We start from the raw sequence: 24843 nt of genomic DNA on the forward strand, positions 1-24843 counted from the left end.
TGGGGCCTCCAACAGCAAAGGCCTGGTCCCCATTTAGTCACAAGCTGAGATCTAGGAGCAACCAAGAGAGCTGCTTCCACCGATCTAAGGGAACGCCGCGGCACACAGGGGGTCAGTAAATCCTTGATGTAATTTGGGGCAAGGCCATGTAATGTTTTTAAATTGATCAGTAAGTTGGACCAGATGGTTTTCTCCTGAGAACGCTTCCTGCATTTAACTTTAAAAAAAAAAAAAAGCTCCTACTCCTCTCCCCTTAGTCGTTATCCTCTTACCGTTTCTTACTCTCTAATTTCTTTTTCTACCTCCTACTTCTTTCTCTCCACCACCCAGCCCTCCTCTCCTTCTTTCCCCTCTTTATCCTGCTCCCTCACTGGCCTCCCACCATCTCATCACTCACCTTCTTTCTCCTCCTTCTCTCCCTCTCTCTCCTCCTCCTCCCCGCTCTGCTGTCCAGACGCACACACTTCCCCCGAGGAGTGTCTGCAGTGTGCTGCCAGTCTGTGAGCTGGAGAGACACTCAGACGACACACACAAGAGGAATCTTAAAAAACAAAACTTTGGTTGCAACTTTTTGTATTTTTCCTGACTTTGGATACAAGTGTGGGACCTACTTTTGCTTTTCTTATTTCCCCTGAGGGTCTAGTTATATCCAGAGAGAGCTGCAATGCTTCCATTCTACCTCCTGACTTTTGCTGGTGAGTACTTTTTAACGGTCGTGCCAGTGCTGGTGCATGAGGGCATGTTTCTGTCAATGCCAGTTGCTATGATTCATTCTTACCATTCACTCTCTCCACTTTCTCCCTTCTCTTTTTTCTTTCTGTGTGCCCAAAGTCACCATCCAAGCCCACAACCAGCTGCTGCCAGGCTCTTGCAACTTTGAGTCCAACACCTGCGGATACACGTCAGATGCAGACTTCGCGAGCTGGACTCTGCACAAAGATGGTACTGGGAGACACCATGCAGCATCTTCACGCCTCTAATTTTAACACATTTTTAGTTGAGAGTGCTAAGTGCATGCTTCATAGTGGCTCTTTGGGCAGCAGTTGCAGGTTTAGCTGTGACGTCGCAGTTGTTTTGGTGCTGGTTTTGGCCACACCGCAGCAGCACTCCGGTGGAATAGACGCCATCTGGTCTGCATTGATTCCAGCATCTCCGAACATCTGGAGTCAGTGAAATAACACACTTAGGCATTCTCTGTGGGTTGGTACTGCAGCTGATACAGATGAGTACAGTACACACCCGTATCTGAGTTATGTCAGTCTTTATTTATGTTAAGTGATCAAAGCCAACAGATGAATTCAGATTAGATCATTTGTACATTACACTGTTGTAGAGACTGCACAACCGTTGCCAACTTCTCTAACATTTTCATTTGATGGCAGATTTCATACACGTACAGATTCTTGTGTGGAAAGCCTTGCACGAAATACTGAGAAGGGTCTAGCTGCAGATACATCTGGAGACAGATGGCTCATGTTGCACTACCAGCAGAACCCTGTCAAGTTAATTGTGACATGAAGTGGGGCCCGCTTTCAGAGCTAGGGTTTATGTTAATGCCGAGGCCCTGACACACCAAACTGACATCAAAGAGGTAGTGGCAACGAAGGCTGACTGCTGCGCCACCTCATGTCGCCTGTGTCTCGGCCAGAAAGTTGCACATGAATACATTGCAAAGACTACATTCAACAGCCAACTAGCACATACGTTCTGCACCTGCATGAAGAAATAACTCTCCGGAGCAGCAGGTAGCAGTAGTCTGTATGTCATTCAAAAATGGAAAACGGAAAACTAACAGGACAGATTCAAGATGCTAGTTTGCCAGTTAGCACATTAACAGCACAACCTAATGTTGAAAGAACAAATTATAATTCATATTTACAGGGCGCCATCAGACAATATGACAAACAATTACAAACTGTTTCTGCTAAAGAGCTCAGTGACTAAAAACATAACTTTACCTAATATAATATGTTTGTTTCAATCTCACGCCCTCTAGACTTAAGTTGTTTTTGCTTTCCTCACTTCCATTTCTCAGCTTGTCCACTGAGCTGAAGTGCCAATCAGAGTGATTTCATTCACTGATGGGCTCTGCTGTCTCTGACGTTGGTTGTTGTTGGGCCTTCACATTCAACATGTTGAATCAGATGTAAAAAAAACAACAAGGGCCAACAAAGGTCGCCAATGGCCGACAAGGGCTGGCTAGTGCATGTACATGTTGAACCTTCACATTCAACATGTTGAATCAGCCGAAAAAAATCATCAACGGTCGCCAAGGGTTGACGAGGGCCGACTAGTGCATGTACATGTTGGTTCCTTCACCTTCAACATGTTGAATAAGCTAAAAAAAAAAGAATGACAAGGGCCAACAAGGGCCGACTAGTGCATGTACATGTTGGGCCTTCAATCAGCCGAAAAATAAACGACAAGGGCTGACAAGGGCCGAAGAGTGTCAACGGTGCAGGACACACTGCAAAAACTAGGGTGACAGACACTGATTGACCGGCGGCCAACCAGCAGCTTGGAGCGTCAGGGCCCTTACAAAGCACTCATATCTTTGACCTGGCTTTAATTACCCAATCCCTATGTCTAAACTTAACATTTTTTACAACTAAATCTGGGAGACGTGCTATAACAGACTCATAAAGAATGATGTACCAGAATCTGTCCAAGTACTGGTCTGATTCCAGGCACCCTCTGACCAAAAGCTGGCCCAGGTGCTGCTAACTGGACTTTATTCTCCCACATGAAATGGGCCCACGTCCACAAATCCCATATTTGGGCAGGAGCCAGAAAACATTCGGTCCTGCAGTGCCAGAACACATCAGAGTGTGCCAACTTGAACTTGAAGGGGAACGACGGCCATTTCATACACTGATAAGAGGTATAAGACGAATAGGAACATTCAGTTCTACAGACAGTGACAGTACGTTTAAGAGTCAGTGTGTAGTGATAAGCAGTGATTAAAAGCAGAAATAAACATAGAAGTCTTTAGCTTTTTAAAAGTTGCCAGAGTTAGGACACATCTAAGATCTTCCCAAAATTTATTCCAGCTATGTGTAGTATAATAAGTGAATGCAGCTTCATCCTGTTTTGTCTCAGTCCCAGCAGCACAAAGCAGACTGGTGCCTTATGACCTGAGAGGTGTAGAGGGTTCATAGTGTAGAAGCAAGTCAGGGATGTGCTGAGGCCCTAAACTTTAAACAGGTTAATAGAAAAGTGACAATATTTTAAAATCAACTGTGTGAGACACCAGTAGTCACTGCAGAGATCTGAGAACTGGTGTAATAAGTTCAGCTTTCTTTGTCTTTGTAAAAACTGTTGATGCAGCGTTCTGAGTGAGCTGTAGCTGCCGACATGTTTTTGTGAGAGACCTGAGAAAAGACTTTTACAGTAGTGTAACTGCCTGGAAATAAAAGCATGAATTAGCTTTTCTAGATCGAGTTGTGACATAATTCTTGCTATATTTTTAAGATGATAATAGGCCGATAGGAAGTGTGTGTGGAATTTAGTGGCATCTAGGGCTGTGGACTGCAGATTGCAAGCAGTTTATACTTCTCCCATTAGAATTCCTCCAGTGTTTATTGTTCAGAGGTGTTGCAGATGTCTCTCCCTCTCCAAAACAAACAGCTCTGATGATTTAGACTAGTAAAAACACTGAAAAAGCAGTTTTACATAAAAAAAAAATCTGTTTCTTCCAAAACTGCTGGGCTACTGTAGAAACATGCTGGTGCAACAAAAACATGACGATTCTTAGGGTGCTTTGCTTTCACACCCACCCTGTGTGGTTTGGTTCAATCAGTGCAGTTTGCTTGGGCAGGTGTGAACACAGCAATCGCACTCAGGTGCGCACCAAAACAACCAGACCGAGACCTTCTTGAAGAGGTGGTCTCAGTCCGGTTACAAATGAACCCTGGTGTGGTTCGTTTGTGGTGAGAACGTGTTCTGACCTGGATCTGAACCAACTGCAGTCACATGACACATTGTTTGGGTTAAACATGAGCATGTTACAGTCCTGGAGGATTATTAATGTGCACCTCCTCCTGTACTGCCTTAATATGCACATTCAGCACATCCAATGCATCAAAACATTGTTTTCTAGTTGGAGCCGCGCCTCGTTTTCAAACTGTATGGTTTGACTAAAATGAACAATGACAGCAATATAGTCCACGATGAGCAGCACTAAAATCAACCTGCGTAGTTGTCCCTCCATTGTGACATTAGAAAGTGTCACATTTATCTTGCAAGTGTACTCTTCTTCAACGTTTGGTTTACTTCCTGGATTTTTCCCGCATGGAAATTCTGACCAATCAAGAGCAGCTTTCTCACACAAGGCATTTGATCTGGTCCGCTTGTAAATGCTGCCGTGAGAACACGAACCAACTCGAGGCAATTATGCAACTTTGTTACAAACTGAGTCCCTGATTGAGACCAAAGCAAGACAACTCTAGGTCTGAAAGCACCCACATTTTCAGGTGATTATACACTGAGGTAAACATACTTATTGTATTGTTTTGTATTTCTACTAATATATCCCCCTAAATCCTACACACTGGACCTTTAAAAAGATGAATTTGATGACTGTAGACCAACTAGTTCATTGACTATTTGCTTCAGCACAAGTGAGAGGTGTATGATTCTTTTTATCTCACTACCCCCTACCGTCTCTCATCTGATTGGTGAGGCAGACTTCCTCCAAGCATGACCTGCTGCTCCAGCAGCATCTCTATCCACAGACAGACCGCGTTAGAAAAGAATCCTCATTAAGACTGTTTTTTTTCTACACTGTGATTCTTGCTTGTACTTGTCTGAAAATTGCTCTGCCGTTGCAGCCCGTCTCGCTGTCAGTCTTCCCTCTGGGATACGTCAACTCCTTTCTCTTTTCCTGTTTCCGTCCTTGTTGCCATTGCCTCCAGCTTGTTAAAAAGGTCAGTGTAGTTGGTGCATTAATGGTGCGCTCAGTTCTTGCTCATTTGTTCTCCTCTCTCAGTCCTGTTTTCCCTCTCTGCGCTCTGTGCAGCAGAGCCGAGGCTGAAGTGAGGTCATGTCGAATACATAAAGCACTTTTTATGGACTTTTTTTCTTTTCAGGATGATTCAGTCGAGACAATATGTCGGCTTGAGTGTGCGCCAAAGTTATAATCAATTTAGTTTCAATTTGTCAATTTGTTTAAATACAAACATTTGCAAATAATTGCAGGTTACTGGCAAAAACAGAAGAAAAACATCTTGAATTGACCACATTAAAGGTGACATAAGCTCCACCCTGGTGTGTGTGTGTGTGTGTGTGTGTGTGTGTGTGTGTGTGTGTGTTAGGATATAGGAGCCCCAAGGCAGCATGGCATTCCACAGGGACAAATAATAAAAGACAGAGGAGTAAGGAGAGCTCAGAGGCCCCTGGAGCAGAAAAGAAGCTAAGAGACGCTCTGTGGTGGGAGTTGAATTCCTGATGTGTGATTCCTGATTCCCTTAATTTAAGCTTTTTGCATTTTATTACAGATAAAGGTTCCCTTAGAGGCAGCATCCTGATCTTGACTTTTCATCTAGTGCCACCATCAGGCTAAAATTTCAATCAAAAGACCTACAAAAGTAATGACATTCCCATCAGCCTAAGCCATACTGGTCGCAGCTAGATGGTAACCCTAGATCTGCAGTTCTCTCATGAGTAAGGCCACATTAAAGTAGCATGGGCCCCAGGAATAAGACTTTTTCAAGGCCCTCCCCCAAGAACCATCACGCTTTAACGATTGCCCTGTCGTAAATGTCGCCAAGGTACAATTTGAGATACAGACAGTATGAGTGTGAAGACAGTATGAAAGTCCTCTGAGGCAAAACGAGATTTGTGATATTGGGCGTTAAAAATAAAACTTTAATTGAATTGAATTGAATTTACAGATGTCTCTTTTGCAATGTAAGTCTAAGGGAAGTCTTTTTTTGGCTCCTGGCATCATGTGATGGATGAAAATACACCATCTTGCCTTCACAAAAATTGACTTTAAAGCCATACGCACTTCGGGGGGCCATAAGTGCTATATCGTAGGCAACTGGACTTGCTTGCATTTCTTGGTGGGATTCTTGCTCTTCAAGAAACAAAAGCAAGTCCAGTTGCCTACGATATGATTTGCACTTATGATTACCATGACCTGGATGACTGAGAATCTTCACCAACATCTTCCTGGGGGCAAAAAATTTTCTAGCTTCAAAGTTTACTTCCAAACTTTACATTGTGATGAAAAGGACTGAACTTTTTCTTCACAGACATCTAGAGAATTTATAGACAAAATAATGAAAATACTTCAAACAAAGAGAAACGCACCGCTGCAAACAGTGCCACAAAGGTGGGTCATATTAGTCCCACATTCCAGTTAGCCTACCTTTAATATCTCTGAAGATTAGTGTCAGCATATGCTGCTATTCTGCTGAGCTGGTGCAGCCGCATGCTTTTTTTAGAACTTCATTTTTCTTTGAAAGCTCATAAATTAAGCTGCTGACGACTGGATCTGATTTATAGCTGACAACAGCTGCTAAGTGGCATTCAACCTCCTGTTGATCTGCATTGTGGTGGAGGCACTGACAAAATTAGATGCAGTCATGACGCTGACGATGAATAATCATAATGAGTAGTTTCATTTCACTTTTTATAGTAATAGATGTCAGAGAAAATGAATGGAAATCATCAAAGACATTTAACTTGACAGCAAAAACGGTTTTTTCTAAATGCCACACACCTTTTTGTTTCAGGTCGCTTTGTTGCAGTGGAGGCAGCCATGAGTGATGAGCAGGATGGTGAAATAGGTTCAGATAACAGCCCACAGAGGGAGATCAGAGGGGTCCTGCTGAGTCCGGCTCTGGAGCAAGGCGAGTGGAGCTGCCTGAGGCTCGTCTACCAGATCATCGGGTCAGGAAGCCTGGAGGTCCTGCAGCGCACGGAGGGGAAGAGCTTTGACAGGCCGCTGTGGAGCAGCCAATCGCCCTCTGACAGCTGGGTCATCTCAAGCATGGACCTGCAGAACAATACAGAGCCGTACAGGGTAAGATACCTTTTACATTAGTATCTAATCTTTGTCAAAAAAGGGACTAGCTTGAAATAAAAAACAATCAAAATCCAAAGTTCTTCTAAGATCCCTGTTAATGTTTATTTTTCATCCTAATACAGACATTTTGGGTCAAATAAAAAGCATATAGACAATTGAACTCTTAGAGCCTTACCACCTAGCTGACATTTGTATGTGGGGCCCATTTGGGTGGTAAATGAGCTAAAAAGTGGGCCCTACATGGGATTGTCTGTAATGACCCCATGCCAAATGCGATCACATGGGTGGTTTTACCCAAGTAGGCCCAATATAAGATGCCCATTTTGGGCCCATACCCACTTGGTACCAAAGTAGCCATAGTACAACTCATGTGGGGCCCACTTAGGTAAAACCACCCACGTGGACAACTGGTATGGGGCCAATATAGAACCCATGGACAATCCCATATGGGGCCCACATACATATGTTGACTGGGCAGTGGCATTAAAAGTGTAATGATAGTCCTGAGGTACCATAAATATCAACAGCAAGTTTTATAAATCAAGAGTAAATGTGATCTTTAGTTGGTGCAATATCATAGACAAAAGGGGATTTAAATGGTTCTGAATCATGCAAAATGCCCCAAACAAAAGTACTGAAGCACAAAGTCTGTCAAAAGATTCAAACATATTCAAAGAAAGGTTTAAAAGAAATATAAAAATAACAGCTATGCACAGCTATAAATCCAGTTTTATACATGACTGAGTAGGAAACAAACAGTCTGACTCACCAGATGTAGACTGTGGCTGTATCCTCTGTGAGGGTCCAAGGACAGAGGGATGAGGCTAATTGTAATTTGTAATATTGGACTTTATAGAGCAAATTGATATTGAAATTGAATTAAAATTACTATTTGTACAGCCCTTTGAGGCACGCTTTGTGATTAGGCTACAGTGAACTTAGACTTGACTAATCTGTACAGGAATTTGGGTTGCCTTTGGGGATGAAATGTGCTATATAACTAAATGTGTCTTGCCTTACCTTGCCTATTAGCCTGCCATTGGCTGGCTATCTAGGCCAACATTCTCCCTTCCTTCCACTATCTGCATGTTACTGTTTTCAAAATCCCCTTCACTACGAGAAACAACTTCTGAGCTAACAACTTAAATGCTGAGAATGCCACATTTTGGCAGATTTGGATCGTGCAATACGGCATGCCCACTTTGTTCTACAACGAATAAAACAACTTGAGAACGCACCTTGGAGAAGCCCAGACTCTGTCTCATAGGACTCTCACGCCCGATGTTGATATGTTTTCTGGCAACAGTCAGTTGATTTGTCATGTTTTTACCCTGGCAGTGGCATCCACCGGTGACATTGGCTTCATCAATGTACCAGTCTGTTCCACTTCACACGAACTTAATACAGCTAGCAAATTGACTGTGTTTTTAACCGATCCAGTGAGCTCCTCCAGAGCTAAAGTTTAGTACAATTCAATTCAACTATATTTATCCCGAAGGAAATTCTTGTGCCAGAGAATGCTTCAGATTACAGTAACAACAATTAACCTTCACCTTTTTTACAATAAATGTTCACATGCTTCACCTCTAGGCCACCGTGATCAAATTTTGTCTTTTTTATCAGAAAAAAGTTGAATCACACAGTCGACATACATCCGTTACTATTTTTTGTGGTGTTTTCATTTGCTGAGAGTTGGCTATTTTAATGCTCACTCACTATCCATGCACAAGTGTTCTACCAACACAAAATCCTCCACCATCTCACAAGGGCGAGGCTCCTGCATCCTGAGCTCAGCACCGCCCAAGACGATTGTGATTGGTTTAAAGAAATACAAACAAGCCAGAGCATTTTTTCCCTATATCAGAATAACAATGTGGCTTCCAGACCTTTGTCTTGTGCTGAAATAGTGCTGTGAAGATACGCCAAGACTAGGAAACAAAAATGGTTTTGAGAAGGTCGAAATGTTTTCAGAATGCAGTTGTAAATTTGAAGGGGGAAAAAAAATCACAGTATAAAGAGAAACAAAGTCGAAAATGACTAAAATAAAGTGGTAATATTTTCGGGGGGAAAGTGATAATATTTCAAAATAAGGTTGTAATATAAGGAGCATAAAGTCATAATATCATCTGAACTTCAGTGATGGGCTCCCAAGCAAAACAAATAATTCGTCATAAGGGAAAAGAGGTCCAAATCAAATTGAAATAAAAAACAAATTCATTTGATTAGTTCATAAGCAACATAACTGCAGTAAGTACAGAGCATCAAGATACATCAAAAATATAAAAATGCACTGTTTTTAAAATGTAATCAAACACTACACCTGCTTTTAAAGGCTGCTTTTCCATCCCATTTCAGTTGGAGGTGCAGAAAACATTTCATGCTGCTGACAGGAGGACAGATATAGGCTGACATTACACATGCAGGCGTAAATTAAGGCCAATATGAAGTGTGTGGGGAGACACACACCCACACACACACACCTCCGCCCACACAGATCACCTAAACACTGTGTGGGAACAGTACAGCACATGTTTAGATTATATGCAGAGGCAGAGCTGACTCTGACAGGGTCGTGACCTACATAATGGTGAGACGGGTCTGTGGGCCCCTCGGTGCATTTATAATGTATTTCAGTCCAAACCAAGGTGGAAAAATGTCAGAGGTTTAAACGGCACACTGAGTAATAAAATGTTTACTCTTTATTCTCACTGAACACGAACCCACCATCTCATTCCTTTATAGCTGTAGTGCCCTTACAAAAGTGGTGGCTCTATTTTCCACATTTAAAAAATAATCGTCACAGTGAATGACCGTGTGCTGCTGATTGGGGTAAAACTGTTGTAATCATTTTTTTTCCATCAAAGGAATAATTTAACATTTTGCAAAGAGTCCATTTAAAGGCCTATATCAGTTATTCCCTCCGTGTTGCACTGAATTTGTGTAGAAAACTTTTCTCATGTCTCTGGGGAATGAAGAATCCAAAAACAGAGGAAATTCTTGATGAATTTAAGTCACAGGGGTCTAGATTTGTTTAACACCAGCAATACTATATCTAAACATTGTTTCCAAACTCTCATAAACTCTCAGAACTTGTGCAGTATAATCCAAGTCTCATTTATCCAGTCGTATGCTCAGTACTTCCCAATAAGACAGACCTTTCTGACAGATGATCTAAAATTCAAACTTATCTATGTTCTCTTCAAAGCCAGACTCCATTGACAAAACCAGTAATTTTAGCTTACTGAACACAGGAGCTGCTCATCTACTGTTGCCTCAAACAGGTAGTTTGTGTTACTGTGTGACTTTGGTGAATCTAAACTACCCTTTAAAACACCAAAGTCACACAATAACACAGGTAAACTAACTGATCAGGGCAGCCGTAGACCAGCAGCTGCTGTGTTCAGGGAGGTAAAACTACTGTTTTTGTCAATGGAGTCTGGCTTTGGAATGAGCATAGAGCATTTTTTTCTGCTCAGTTTCCCATAAGAGAGCGTCTGTTTGGGAAGTACTGAGCATATGATGGGATGTGTGAAAGTTTGTGAACAGATGTTTTGATACAGTTTTGGAGTCTTCGTTCACCGAAGGCATGCGAGAACATGCCCTCGGCATGGAGCCCACACTGTTAACTAATTGCACTCCCTCAAGAAATATCATTATATTTTTGGAAAACTGAACCAGTGATTCCAGGGAGAAGCAGACAGAGGGGTCTACAGTCTGTGTTTGAAGGATATATCCAGGATGTCAAACTGACTCAGCAGCAACAACAGGTTAAAAAGACAAAGATAGTTAGAAGCTAAAGCTGAACTATAGGCTACAGATCACAGTGTAAAAGTGAACCACCACATCACTGCTGATCGCCACACAAGACAATGAATATAAAGGGAAACTTTGCTGATATTGAACCAGCTGTGTGGCATCACAGTGTGTGCAAATGAACGGTGTTTGGCTGCTGCCAGCACCTGGACCTCCACCACTGGGCGGCCAGGGATCTCCAGGGGAAGTCAAACAACGTTCATCTGCGCACACTGTGATGACACACAGCTGGTTGAACATCAGCAAAGTTTCCCTGCTTCCCTTCCCTGGTTCCTGTACAGCAGCGTCGATCTTTGTTTCACTGTTATAATCATTAAAAAGCAAAAGCAGCATGTGTATACATTCAGTAGGCTATATCTTCAGTAGCTAGCTAGCTAACCCTACACTTTTCAGGGTTTGATTTTGGTTTTGGAACAGGGAAGAAACGTATATCTTTTTCCAACCTCTCCAGGTAACGAGTATCATTAATACACAGGCACAACATTTAGCTCCAGAGCTTTTTAGCCTATTTTAGATCATAGTTTTGATTTTACGGCACATTTATTTTATAGTTCAATTTGAGTGCTCTCTTTAGCCAACAAACTCTGGTAAACTCTGTGTGCCACCTATCTAGCACCAAACAACAGACAAAGTTAGCAACTAATAATAGATGGAGAAGAAAGTGGAACAGATAGCAGCCAGATATTTTCTCAGAAGGTGGTGGAGACCAAATCAGAGCTAAAAGGAATGAATTTTTGACAGACAGATACAAAAACAGCTCAAAATGGAGTTTGCTTTTAGTCTGCTGTACATTAAAATACACAACTGTTTGCTAACACATAAGATAAGAGATTTTTTGATGAGCCGCACACATAATAATAAAGAGTAGGCCATTTATTCATTTGAATATACATCAATTACCTCTGAGATCATGCTTGATTGCAGACAGACTCACATGTACAAGCCCTGACCTCATGTTTTAACGAGCGTGTTTCTTCTCCGCCCTAATGTGGGTTGTTTCTTCTTCTAACTGTCATTTTACATAAAACCTTCTGCTCACCAGAGCTTTAAAAGTAAATTAGATTCCTGTGCATTTCACGCCTGCCCTCTCTCTGACCCTCCATATGTTCGCTCACCTTCTATGATGTCATTCCCGTGTCGCTCCACATCACGGTTGCAGGGTATCACTGGACATGTGTTGTTGATTAGGTTGTCATCGAAGGTAAACCTGGAGGGAGCCCTGGGAGCAGCGTGGCCGTCTTTGAGATCCACATCAGCCCCGGATACTGCCTGGGTCGGTGACTTCACACATACATCACTCACACTTCCTTCTTAAAAAGACAGAAATAATCCACATATGCATTTAACTCTGGACACAGACCATCTGTGCTCTGTTCTTAAACTCGCCCACACATATGAACATATTTGGTACATTATAAAGTTAAAAGCCTTTTGCACCCACACCTATAATGTTGGGTCTGTTTCTCATTTTCTGTGTCTAGAGTGTGATTTTGAGGAGTCTCACCTGTGTGGATACAGCAATCAGTGGAATGCCAATGTGAACTGGTATGTGGGAGGAGGCGGGGCCCAGCTGCTTCACAACAACATACCAAATGACCACACGTACAACAACAGGACAGGTGAGTGTTATTCATATAAGGGTGTTTTATTCAGTGACTTAGAGCCCTGCATGTTTTCATTTTGGACAACAAGAACAGGTGGTTAAAGAAATTCATAGTTTGCATAGTTTTTGTCACATTTTCTATCAGATATGAAACTAAAATTTATTAGTTAGTCTCATACTTCTCTACCCTGTCTGTGGCTCTAAGTCCCAAGCCCATTCCTTCTTACCTGAGATGTAAAAATGGGTCATAGAGATATAGTATCACCTTTCAAATCTAGGCTTGGTAATTCCCCAAAACAGCTGGGCACTGTAGATTTTAACAAACGTGACACTAACAGGAGTAAATTGCGTATTTGTTAGGGGACTATTTTCAGACGTGGATTGCTACATATTTGTTGGCGAAGGTAAATTCATTGTGTAAAAAGCGTTTGGAGTCCATTATTAATGACCTGCGTCCTGACTTTTTTCACGTAGCAAACATAATTTGAAGGGACCATCCACCCAAAAATCAAAAATACTGTAAAACTTCAATTAGTAGCCCGGGCTTTTATTTGCTTAATCACTTAACTCAACAGGCCTATATTTGGGACAGGCCTTTAATTCCTTTTACACAAAACTGTTGCTCAGCAAAGATGGAAAATACGATCACATTGTTTATTTGTCTCCTCTGGTGTTCATGGTTTCAATAATTTTAAGTTTAAACATTTATATTTGTGTGTGCGATTTAAACAGCTAACTAATGTTAGCTCCAGTGGGTAACCAACAACTTGGTTTTAAACATCCAAAGAACGTCTATAAAAATGAACCAGACCAGGCCTCTAATTGAGACAGGCCTTTATTTGTCAAAATGTGTAGCCACACCAGGCTAGTAAAAGGGACTGGGCAGTAAATTGGGACTAGGCTTTTAGGGTGCATATTTTTCCTCTTACCTGTAGTGCTATTTATCAGTCTAGATTGTTTTGGTGTGAGTTGCAGAGTGTTAGATATCAGCCATAGAGATGTCTGCATTCTCTTGAACATAATGGAACTAGATGGCACTCAGCTTGTGGTGCTCAAAGTGCCGAATACATTTAAAAAACTCAACAGCAATGTCTATTTCCAGAAATCATGACCCGGTTAACTCAGATAATCCACAGACCTTGTTGTGTGCAATTTTGTGTAGGAACTATTTTCCTTCAACCAAACTACACCTGCCAACTGTATCACTACGCAGAAGGAAGTGTGCATCTACTGCTAGCTCCCCTTAGCACCACCAAGGATGCCATTTTTATTTGCATCTCATGCAGTCACAAGCAGGAGCCTCTTGTCCATGAGTAGATGAAGGCTTTATTCTGCTCACAAGGTCTGTGGATTATCTTGAGTAACCGGGTCATGATTTCTGGAAAGAGACATTCCTGTTGAGTTGAGAAATGTAGTTTTTGGCACCACAAGCCGACTGTCATCTCTATCCATTATATTGAAGAGAAGGCAGGAATTTCTATAGCTGATATCTTCAGCACTCGACAACTCACACCAAAACAATCTGGGTTGATAAATAGCACTACAGATAAGAGGAAAAAAATATATTTAAAATGTTCCCAGTAGGTTTTTGTTTTTCACACTGAGGTTACCAAACCATGGGATAATAGTTAATGTCAGTATGTTAGACCTGGCTCAACAGAGACTTGTTGACTCTGAAACTTCTGACTTAAGAAGATAAAATCTCAAATTTAAACTCACTCTCAGGTCACTTGATGTACGTGGACTCCATCTACGCCAAGACTTTCAAAGAAGTGGCCAAGCTGGTGTCCCCCATGACGACGGTGCCGATGTCCGGCTGCCTGAGCTTTCAGTACCAGCGGAGTGAGGAGGGAGGGAACCTGTTCTCTGTTTACACCAGGGACAAGCTCGGTCAGTACCAGGAGCTGTGGAGGGCGGAGACAGAAAGTCAGAACGAGTGGAGCGGGACACTGGAGGAATGGATCCCTGTGCAGGTGGACCTGAAGGCACCGTACTCTGTGCAGGTCAGTGTGAACATGTCATGCCTGTATAGCATTTTAAAGCTCTGTGTGATGAGTTTTTTATATCAACATCAACAGATATTGAAATGTACAAAATTTACTAAGAAAAGGAGAAAAAGCACCTTAAACAAAGTTAATACATAGGCTACTATATAGGTGATATAAGAAAATAGTTAAAGGTACAAAAATAATAGAAATACAAACCTGTAACACAAAGAAAACAATCATCCAGTGAAATCTTCAAAGTTTCAAAATTTCAGTTAAGATTATTATTGATAAATTAACCTAGAAGCCATTTTGTATGTGGTATAACTGACCCATATACTGCTGAAGGGTTAAAAACAACTACAAGGAACCTTCATTTGATGTTGATTGTGGCGCCCCCTGTGGACAAAAGCGATAGTGTTTCCATGCCTTGTGTTGTAAAGCTCTTGATCTTGCTAGCACGAGCATTTGTTTTCAGCTGTGTATCTTTTTGTGGTTATCTAAGATCACTAACTAAGCCTTGTGTGTAGCACCACAAGTTTACTAGACACCTGTGCCTTTGACATTATCTACACTAGCTTCTGCAAAATAAATAAGGAATTGTTAGTGCTCGTACCTCAAAACTTTACCTATGTCGTCTCTACATTTTCCATCTGTGCGAGGTCATACATGTGTGCACACAATGGCATGCATCTTGGTTTATGTGTGTCTGTCCATTCCTCCAGGTGGTCTTTGAAGTGTCCTTTAACAGTCCAAGAGGTGGACGTGTTGCAATTGATGACATTTCCTTCTCTCCAGAGTTTTGCAGCAAAGACAGTGGTAAGTCATTTTTATGACCTAATGCTTTCTGGCTGAACATCGGAAATATTAACATTCTTGGGATTTTAAAAGGACTAAGAAAACTTTAGAGGATCACATGTTGTGGGGATAGGTTAGAGAATGGACAGTGGGTTCATCGAAAAGGTTTCAGCCCTATGAATGTGCTCTTTACATGACATAGCTATGTGAGGTTTACATTTGAATGTTTCCTCTGTGCTGTTCAGAGGGAAAATTTTGATCATGATTTTATTGCGGCCATGAGAGGAAAGGTCAGGAGGATTCATCTGTAGGGACTATAAATATCCAAAACAAATGTCCCTCTTTAAAAAATAAATCTTAAGTACGAAAACCAGAGACACTGAAGTGCTCATCCAGTAACATCAACATTCATTCCACAGAGCCGACCTTTGACCCCTCCATCGCCAACTGTGACTTTGAGTCCGGTAACTGCCGCTACATCCAGGACCAGGTGACGGGGTCGTTGTGGAGGAGAGTGTCTGTGAAGCCCAACATATTTAGGAATGGAGACCACACCACAGGAGCAGGTGGGACTGTAGAGATGCTCATTTGTTGTGTGAGCAAGTGAAATTTAGAATGAGGTTCCTTTCTGTTTTTTCGTTGCATATTCTATTTGCCAAGGGAGAGAAGGCAGAATATTTTGTTTAAGAAGTGTGTGAAATGAAACAAAAAGTAACGAAAAGTTGGACCACTGCAGCTGTGCTTTTGGTGTCTTGTAAACCCAGGAGGGTTGGGAACTATGAGTGCACTACAAGAGAGAAAATCAATTAATCATGGAGCCAAAATTGTGGAAGATTATTTGATGATTCTGCAGCTCTACGGAGATTTTGAGCCTAATTTAACCCATTGTTTTGGCTCATTTACTCACTGGTTAGTTAATACTGTCACCAGAAGCAGGCGCTTTTATATAACATATTGATAATATATTAGCAATGCAACTTTTTAAGCCAGTGATTTGTTTGTTGCTTTGATTCTTTCTGACCCTTTTGTTGCCAAAAATGAAGCCACACTGCTTCAAAAATAAAGAACTCCCTGGAGGAGGATGTTGTGAAACAAAGCAGGATTTGAGGCTGAAAATGTTGACAACAGTAGAAATTAAGATCAGTAACAGGTGCGAGTCGTGATGGGAACTGGGAACACTCATGGCAAGCAGATTCGCGAGAACATAAAAGCTGTCTTCTCTCCTTCAGGATATTTCCTGTTGGCTCACTCCCGGCTGAGCCCACGCTCTGGTTACGTTAGCCGTCTGATCGGTCCAACTCTGCCCGGGAACATGAAGTACTGCCTGAGATTCTACTTCTCCCTGAGGGGTGAGTGGCACCCTGAAAACTCTCCGGATGAAAGGATATTTGCCAAGACTCCTGTGTGCTTAAGTCTGAGTGTGAATCTTGTGCTGTGATTTATTTTTACTGACTCACCGAGCAGAAATAACTTTGGCAACTGCAGGTTTCAACCAGACGGACCAGGCTCTGACTGTGTATCTGCAGCCGCTGCAGCAGAGCAGCAGCCAGGAGAAGATCTGGACGCAGGGGGAGAGGTCCAGGGGAATCTGGATCACCACGGACGTCACCTTCCAGACATCGCAGCCTGCCAAGGTCAGAGGAGAGGAAGTGGAAACATCTCACCACTTAGAATAACTGTGGAGAAGGAAAGAGGGAAGGAAAGAACCAATAAAAGGATGAAAAGGGGAAGGAAGGGAGGGAAGGAGAGAAACAGGGAGTGAGCCAAAGAATGAATGAATTAAGGACGGCAGGAAAGAACAAAGGAATAAATAAACAAAGCAATTAAATGTGTGAATAAATGAATGACTTCAGAAAGAAAGAAATGAAGGGAGGAACAAATGGAACATATGAATACATGAGGGGGAAAAGGAAGGAAGGGGTAGGAATAAATAAAAATAAACAAATACATGACGGACGAAAGGAAGGAAGGAGGGAAGGAAGGAAGGAAGGAGGGAAGGAAGGAAGTAAGAAAAATCCAAAAATGAGGCAAGAAATGAATGAATGATCAAGGAAGAAAGATGCAGGAAGTGAGGAACTAACAAGTAAATCACAAAATGAATGAATGAAGAAACACTGGAAGGAATAAAGATGCATGGCCCAGGGGCAGGGCTAGATATGAACAGTCATAAGGCTCAGTCCAAATTCAGGCTCAAGCCATTTGAGATAACAGAGTGCCTAAAAATCTGTACACCGTTTGGGAAAAACATGACAGTTGCCAAGGGAAAAAACATTTATCATGTAAAGCCTCAATCCTATTTTGTGTCTAACTGTTCTCCAACTATCTTCATCACTCTGAAACCACAGCACAACTGTTGAAGATGACTTGTTTTCATTCTTGCCATCTAAAAGGAGGCAAAAAATGGTCTCAAATCAGAAGAGACTCATTTTTATAGTAAAAAGAATACTCATTAACATGTGTACATAAGAATGAAAAATGTGAAAATCACAAGAGCGCAAGAGAGCAAACCTCTCTGCCCTTCCATGCGCAAACGACGAAAGCCTGAGGCAGAGAGAGCAAACCTCCCTGCCCTTCCATACGCCTACATGGAAAGCCTAAGACAGGCAGAGCAGCAGCAAAGACCCCACAGGAACAGAACAGGGCAGCATCAGTGACAAACAGAAATGACATTGATAAGTCAGACACAGCATGAAAAGGAGGAGCTGGGGTGGAGGCGGGTTGCAAAGCGGCTTGTAGAGGAAGCAGCAACAGTAGGCAGGCCAGAGGGCGCCCTGAATAAGATTTGCCAATTGGTTGCATAGACAGGAATCATGTGATCTATCAGCTGACTCCCTTCTATCAATCAGCTGCTCCATCAGGTGACTGGGCTGTTTGAGATCAGCTGATGTAGCTGGGACGTGAGCTGCCTGAACTAACACATTTCACTTAAAAACAAAAATATCAACCTCATGGTGGCACTAGAGGAAAGATTTAGAGAATCGCAAGAGCCACAGAGATTTATCCTCTGGGGAACAGGAATGTCTAAACTAAATTTCATGGCAATCCATCCAATAGTTGTTGAGATATTTCAGTCTGAAGCAGAGTGGTGGACCAACCAACAATACAGCTGTGATGCTAATATGATGGTGTAGCTGTAGTGTCAGTAAAAAGAGAAGGAACTACTCCAGAAGACCCAATTTAGGAACAATTTAAGGAACAAACAAGCAAATAAAAACTCAAATAAACCCAGGGATGGGTCAACAAAATAAGAAGAGAAGGGGGGAAACACAAGGAAGGAAGCAGGTCATGTAAGAATGCAGGACAGAGAGAATGACAAACAGCTGAAACAACAACTAAAGAAACAAATAACTTCCTGCTCTGATGTCAGAGCCTTAAAAAGATCAGATCTGTGATTTATATTATTTACTACACTCTCAGAAGACACAGTATCATCATCATGTGTTCATGTGCATGATAAGAATTAATTCATCCAGATGCCAAAGTGCTCTGAGGCTTTCTTCCACACTGGCCTTTTGTTCCTTATTGTACATATTGAACCGTTTTAAAGCGCTCAGCCTTTGATTGATGATTTCTGCTCTTCCTGAAGAGGGATTTGGGAGTCTCACAAACACCAGTCACAACAAAGTGTTGTAGCTGCTCTGCTCTGAAACAAAGTGTTTGTGGTTTTGGTTCTTTTAAGAGCTGAAATGAGGAATGGGTGTAAAGTCTCTGGGGTGGTGAATCTGATGAACTCTTGACCTTTGTTGTTCAGGTGGTTTTCGTCAGCACCTGCAGGAGCTTCTGGGACTGCGGCTCCGTGGCTTTGGACGACATCAGTTTGAGCCTTGGAGACTGTGAGCTGACAACGGGTAAATAACACAGTTATCTGTATTATTTAAATACTAACAGTCTGTACCCACATGCTGCCAACAGCCAGGGGAGGGGCTGCTTTCACTTTACTGTCAAACTAAAAACACTCAGAGAGCCCATCTCTACCAACCCTCATCTAAATGTGTTTTTATTTTAGAAATGTATTTGCATTAACATACATAAACTGCTGGACAGTCATGATGTCTGAAAGGATAACTAAATCTTGTCTGGGAGCCAAGGCCAGATATTTAACACGTCAACACAGGCAACCTCCCCGGGGCTCCATGACTGCCAGGGGCCCCTTAGAAGATGTCACTGGGTACTTCGATCAGTTGTCAGTTTTTTTAGGTAATTTGTGCCACTTAAAAGCAGGTGTTCTTGAGTGCTTTAAAAGGCACCTATAAATAAAATGCACTATAATTATTATTATTACTACTGCGTGACCCATAGCTGACCAGAGCCCCTGCAGCCATCAGGGGCCCCAAACAAGCAAATGAGGAGTTTATCAGTTGCACAAAATGGAGATTGAAAAATTGTGGAAAGTCGGTTTAGGGCCACAAAGAGGTTTGTGCTGGCCCTTGATTCCTTTGTTGTAGATTTTCCTTTATAAGGATCAGTAGGGGTCCCTGTACTTTTGGTGCCCCCTGTGTTTCTGTCTCCAAATGTGAGTGTATATTCAGTGAGTCGTCACTGAGTTTCAAGTGGCAATTCAGTCCAGTTGTAGGTGTTTTTTAGCAACACACAGACATTTCCAGTGGTGTGTCTGTCCCCAAACATGGGTGTTTTTTAGCGAGTTGATGCACCATTAGTGACATGTCGCAGCATTTTCAGCTGCATTTCTTCACCAAAACGTGTTTGTTTTTTAAGCAACCCATTGCAGCATTTCCAGCGGCAGTTAGTGCCTCCAAACAAGGGTGTTTTCAGCGACACACCACAGAGTTTCCAGCAGCGTTTAGTGCCCCCAAATATGGGTGTCTTTTTAAGCAAAGCATTGCCGTATTTCACTGTGGGTGTTTTTAGTGAGATATTACAAAGTTTCCAGTGGTGTTTAGTGCCCTTAATCACGGGTGTTTTTTGGCAATACATCACTGCATTTCCAGCTGTGTTTCCACCCCCAAATGTGACCTGTCAGTGCATTTCCAGCAGCATTTCTGCCCCTAAACGTGTGTTTTTTAAGCAAGATATTGTAGCGTTTCTAGTGGCATTTGCTGCCCCCAAACATGGGTGTTTTTTGGCGACACATCACAAGAGTTTCCAGTGGCATTTAGTGCCCCCATACATGGATTTGGATCTGCATGGTTTTTAGAAACCCGTTGCTGTGTTTCACTAAATCTGGGTGTTTTTAGTGAGATATTGCAGAACTTTCAACGGCGTTTAATGCTCCAAATTGTGGGTGTTTTTTAACATCACAGCATTCCCAGCAGCACTTAGTGCCCCCAAACAGGTGTTTGGTTTTTTTTAGTTAAACATCGACATTTCAGAGGCGTTCAGTGCCCCCAAACATAGCCCTAAAAAAGGTTTTTTTTAGGACACATTGCGGTGTTTCAAGCAGCTTTTGTGCCACCAAACATGGGTGTTTTAAGCCAAAAGATGACCTTTCCTAATCACAATCAAGTGATTAGTGTCCCTGCACATAACCACACATTAATCACAGTGTTGTTTAAACATAAAGAAACGTTAAGTTTTCCCAAAGGCCATTTAATAAGGTGACAACGGCATTCTGTTAGAGTAGCAGAAGCCTTCTAACCTATACCTGTAACACTGATACTGATACTGTTCTAGTGCTGGGTGCAGCTTTTATGCACAGTTATTCAGATTCAGTTTTACAGAGTTACCCACAATAATATGGTGAGAGGTGCGGCCAGAAACAGTTAGTTGATAGTTGTCACAATCAAGTCTTACCTGACAGAAAGTGTCTTTCATGCTGCTGTTGCAGGTTTGTTGTCGTCGTCTCTACCAGGACACTGTGACTTTGAAGCGGGCCTGTGCGGTTACACTCAGGACAAGCAGAACGATGGGGCTGACTGGGAGTGGAGGAGAGGGCCCACCCCGACCTCATACACCGGGCCAAGAGGAGACCACACCACAGGACTTGGTGAGGGCTCACAACACATGCCTACATGTGTCAATGCACACAGAACATGGGCATGTTCAAAAAGAGAAAAAAACTCTTCAGGTGCTGCTCACACATCAATAAAAGTCATTTAAAACTATCACAGCTTTAATGACACAAACCTGTTGACTTTTGGTTAACAGGATATTACCTGCACATGGAGGCGTCGCCCATGCTGCCTGGTCAGAGTGTTCGGCTGCTGTCCCGACCTCTGAGGGGCTCCAGGGGGCCTCAGTGTCTGCGCTTCTACTACCACATGTACGGCTCAGGCACAGGTCAGCTCAGCGTCCACCTCCACAAAGACGGAGAGGATGTGTTGCTGTGGCAACTGAGCGGTGAGCAGAGTGTCGCCTGGCTGAGGGCCACAGTGGAGTACCAGAGTGACAGCCAGCATCAGGTATGAGTCCAACAAAATGTCTCCTGTGTGTTTTAGATTTAAAATCTGTGTGCTAGACATGGACAACCTTGACAGAAGGACATTTATATCACTTTACAAAGACTGTTTTTAAAGAATAACTTTTCCGATAGTGCAACTAATGATTATTTTGAGTAACAATTAGTGTATGACTATTTTTATTTATTCTATTTAGTCTATAAAACATCAGAAAATTGTGAAAAATTTCTATCACGAGATCCCAGAACCAAAGGTCAATAGTCCAAACCCAAACATATATTACTTACAATTATATAAAACAAAACAAAAAAAAAACAGATCTTCACTTTTAACAAGCTGTAGAGAGAGAATGTTCTTCATATTTTGCCAGATAAATGCCCTAGTGATTAAATGATTATCAAAACTGTTGATTATTTTTGTTAATTGGCTATTTGATTAATTTACAACCACAATGTCAATTCCATAACCTCTAAAAAATATAATTAAAAAAAAGTTTACCTTTTAAAGGGGGCTGGACCCTATGTTGGAAGCCCCTGGACTAAACTGCCTGACTATATGCAAAGGAATTAAAACTAGATCTGTATGCATCAGCATTAACAAATTAATGTATTATTTAATGAGTCACAGGGGCGTTTTTTTGCAGAACAAGTACTTTTTGATACTTAAAGCAACCTTTATGGTACACAAACTTATAATGTAACGTTGGTATTTTTCAACTATTTTCCCATGTTTTTGTGTCTCAGTGTTTTATGGAGACATTTATATGTGCTGCAGGTGGCAGCAGCAAAACTCACTGCACTCTAACCACTCTGGGCATTTGTGCACCAACAATTTAGGTCCACTTAAAGTGTTTTTGCCACTGACAGGCTCAGATTATTATTACAAGTGTCCGACAGCATTATGGAAAGGATCCCTACAGAGACAGAACTTTTTGTATAACCAGAAACAGCCCCGAAATCATTATCGCCAAACCCACCAGACTCCATTAATTAAGCAGTCATTTTAGTGTGTCTAGAGGCAGTGGATTTTCACATCTCATTGGGTGGATTACTTTTTCAACTTTAAATGATGTGTATTTTACGTTTTAATTGAGTCTGGTGGGTTTTGCAATGGTGATTTCGGGGCTTGTTCTGGTTAAACAAAAAGGGATCTTACGCTTTAACAAAAAGGTCTGTCTCTGTAAGGATCACATGTATAATGGTGACACTTATAAAAACAATCTGAGCCTTGTCAGTGGCAAAAAGAAAAACTTTTACTGGACATACTCTGATGGTGCACACTTGCTTGTTAACGTTACTTTGCAGCCCATTTCAACACTCTTGCCTTGCTTAATACCAATTTCAAAAAACTATTGCCTCCATTGGTCACTTAGACACAAAAAAAATCAGTAATAATACTTGTGTACTTTTATTAAAGTCAAATTTTAAATGCACAGCTTTTATCTTATGACATATTGTCTCATTGCTATATTGGTGCATGACGGATACTTCAAAGGATCTGAGTGCCTCTTCTCCCACTGCCAATCACTTACAGTGAGAAGCTGATTGAGAACGAATGTTTTCAGGGCCTTGAAGCAATTGTTTCTCTTTGTTTCTCTTTCCCAGATTGTGTTTGAAGCGACCAGGGGTACATCAGTAAGGAGTGATATCGCCATTGATGACATTATCTTGGAAGGCGGACCTTGCCCAGGTAATCTTTAAGATATTTGGTGATCACATAGCTAAAGATTAAACATTAAAGAAAAACACGCACAGTAAATTATCTTGAGGTTTGTAGCAGCTCTCTGATTTCTCTCTGATTCCCCTGCAGTGATGGAGATCAAGGCCCCCGTACTAACCTCCAATGAGATCGAGTAGAAGGCCGGAGGAAATCAGCTGCGTAGGATGCATGAACCCCTGTTTATTTTTGCACATTACAGACTCCTGACTCCTGCGTGTCAATCTGAACATGCAGGATTGTGGGTAAAAGGAAACTTTTCACGTAGTTCTGTTTTCATGGAGTAACACATATCAGTTGTGTCATAGTCAGTATTTCTCTCTTCACTGTAGTAGCAGAGAGTGTGTTTAACTGTGTTTCTCTTCACATTTATATGCATTAGATTAATGCTCATTGCTTAAATAAAACAAGAAGGTTATTCAACGGTATTTCTGGTTTTCTTTTCTTTGGTCACGAACACATGACAATAAAAATTATTATTATGAAAAAAAAAGGAAAAATAAATATAGCTGCAAGCTGTGGTATTAGTATTCAAGCTTACACAGATCTTTAAAAGTTAAAAGCTTCGGAGGATCGAGACCTTTGACAGTTTCTGACACCTGCATTAAAAATTTCGAACAGGTTTTACGACAATCAGACGGTCGTTTATTTACAATCAAAAGTTGGGTTACGCACTTTTTTGGCAACACCATCGCCCCCTATTGGTCAGTTTCAAAAACATGTTTTAACAGCTGAATTTAAAATCATCCTCAGATTTTGGTGACATTTGGACAAACCGTAATTATTTAATGGCCAAACTGCGCCAGGCCCATGCATGTTTGGAACTAGTGGCGCACCCTATTGAGCAATTTTAAAATTATTTTACACAGATGGTTCAATGTTATTATGAAACATATCCTGCGAGTTCTGAACTGATTAGACAATCACGTTCTGATTTATAGTCTGATTTGTTTTGTTTTTTTCTTTTTCCATTTGTAGCTCCTCCTGGTGGCCAATTACAACAAAATTTTCAGGGTATGTTTCAGGTTCTTATGTGGGCATCTCCAACAAATTTTGTGATGATTGGCTTAGCGGTTACGGAGTTTGGTCTATAAATGTGCTGAGACACAGCCCTTTAAAGTTCACTGATCAAGTGTCAACAAGCTTTTGATATTTTTTGACAAGTTTGTTCCAACAATGATTCACAGAAAATTTGATACAAATCAAACCTATTCTCAAAGAATTCAAAATGGCGGAAAATCTTGTTTACTTTGTAGTTCTTGAGGCAAATTTGTAGAGTGAGTATAGATGAACATCTGTACCAAGTTTCTTTTATAGGATATATATTTTTATAGTTCAAAATTTTTACCTTTAATTATAGCGCCTCCATATTTTTTGTGCATTTGCGCACAACTTCTAATCATTGTCAAAAATTCCATCCACCTCAGAGGAATTTGCAAAAACACTTATGTAGAAGATTAGGAAAACCAAATACACACAAAAGCAACAGGGTTTCAGCCCTTCAGGCTTGAACCACTAAAAGCTGGATTTGGTCAGAAGCAG

General features: G+C 41.5%; 1 protein-coding gene across 1 annotated transcript; it reads left to right on the forward strand.

Moving 5' to 3' along the window:
- The first annotated feature begins 485 nt into the window (after positions 1-485).
- On the forward strand, positions 486-23729 carry LOC117269227 (MAM domain-containing protein 2-like). The gene is made up of 15 exons (XM_033646115.2): positions 486-695; positions 832-942; positions 6738-7027; positions 12032-12116; positions 12325-12462; positions 14172-14449; positions 15157-15250; positions 15649-15795; positions 16459-16578; positions 16715-16863; positions 18981-19077; positions 21015-21173; positions 21335-21588; positions 23190-23274; positions 23395-23729. Exons 1-15 carry the CDS (start codon positions 665-667, stop codon positions 23439-23441), a joined length of 2085 nt encoding a protein of 694 aa, XP_033502006.2. The 5' UTR covers positions 486-664; the 3' UTR covers positions 23442-23729.
- Positions 23730-24843: the final 1114 nt, after the last annotated feature.

The sequence above is a fragment of the Epinephelus lanceolatus genome, chromosome 19 (genome assembly GCF_041903045.1).
Source record: "Epinephelus lanceolatus isolate andai-2023 chromosome 19, ASM4190304v1, whole genome shotgun sequence".
Classification (NCBI taxonomy): domain Eukaryota; kingdom Metazoa; phylum Chordata; class Actinopteri; order Perciformes; family Serranidae; genus Epinephelus; species Epinephelus lanceolatus.

Bases quoted from the DNA above. Each gene is read 5' to 3' on its own strand.
- LOC117269227 (XM_033646115.2), top strand. From the start codon at position 665: ATGCTTCCATTCTACCTCCTGACTTTTGCTG. The intron at 7,028-12,031 runs GTAAGATACCTT...GTTGTTGATTAG, and splicing joins ACAATACAGAGCCGTACAGG to GTTGTCATCGAAGGTAAACC. The intron at 23,275-23,394 runs GTAATCTTTAAG...ATTCCCCTGCAG, and splicing joins GGAAGGCGGACCTTGCCCAG to TGATGGAGATCAAGGCCCCC.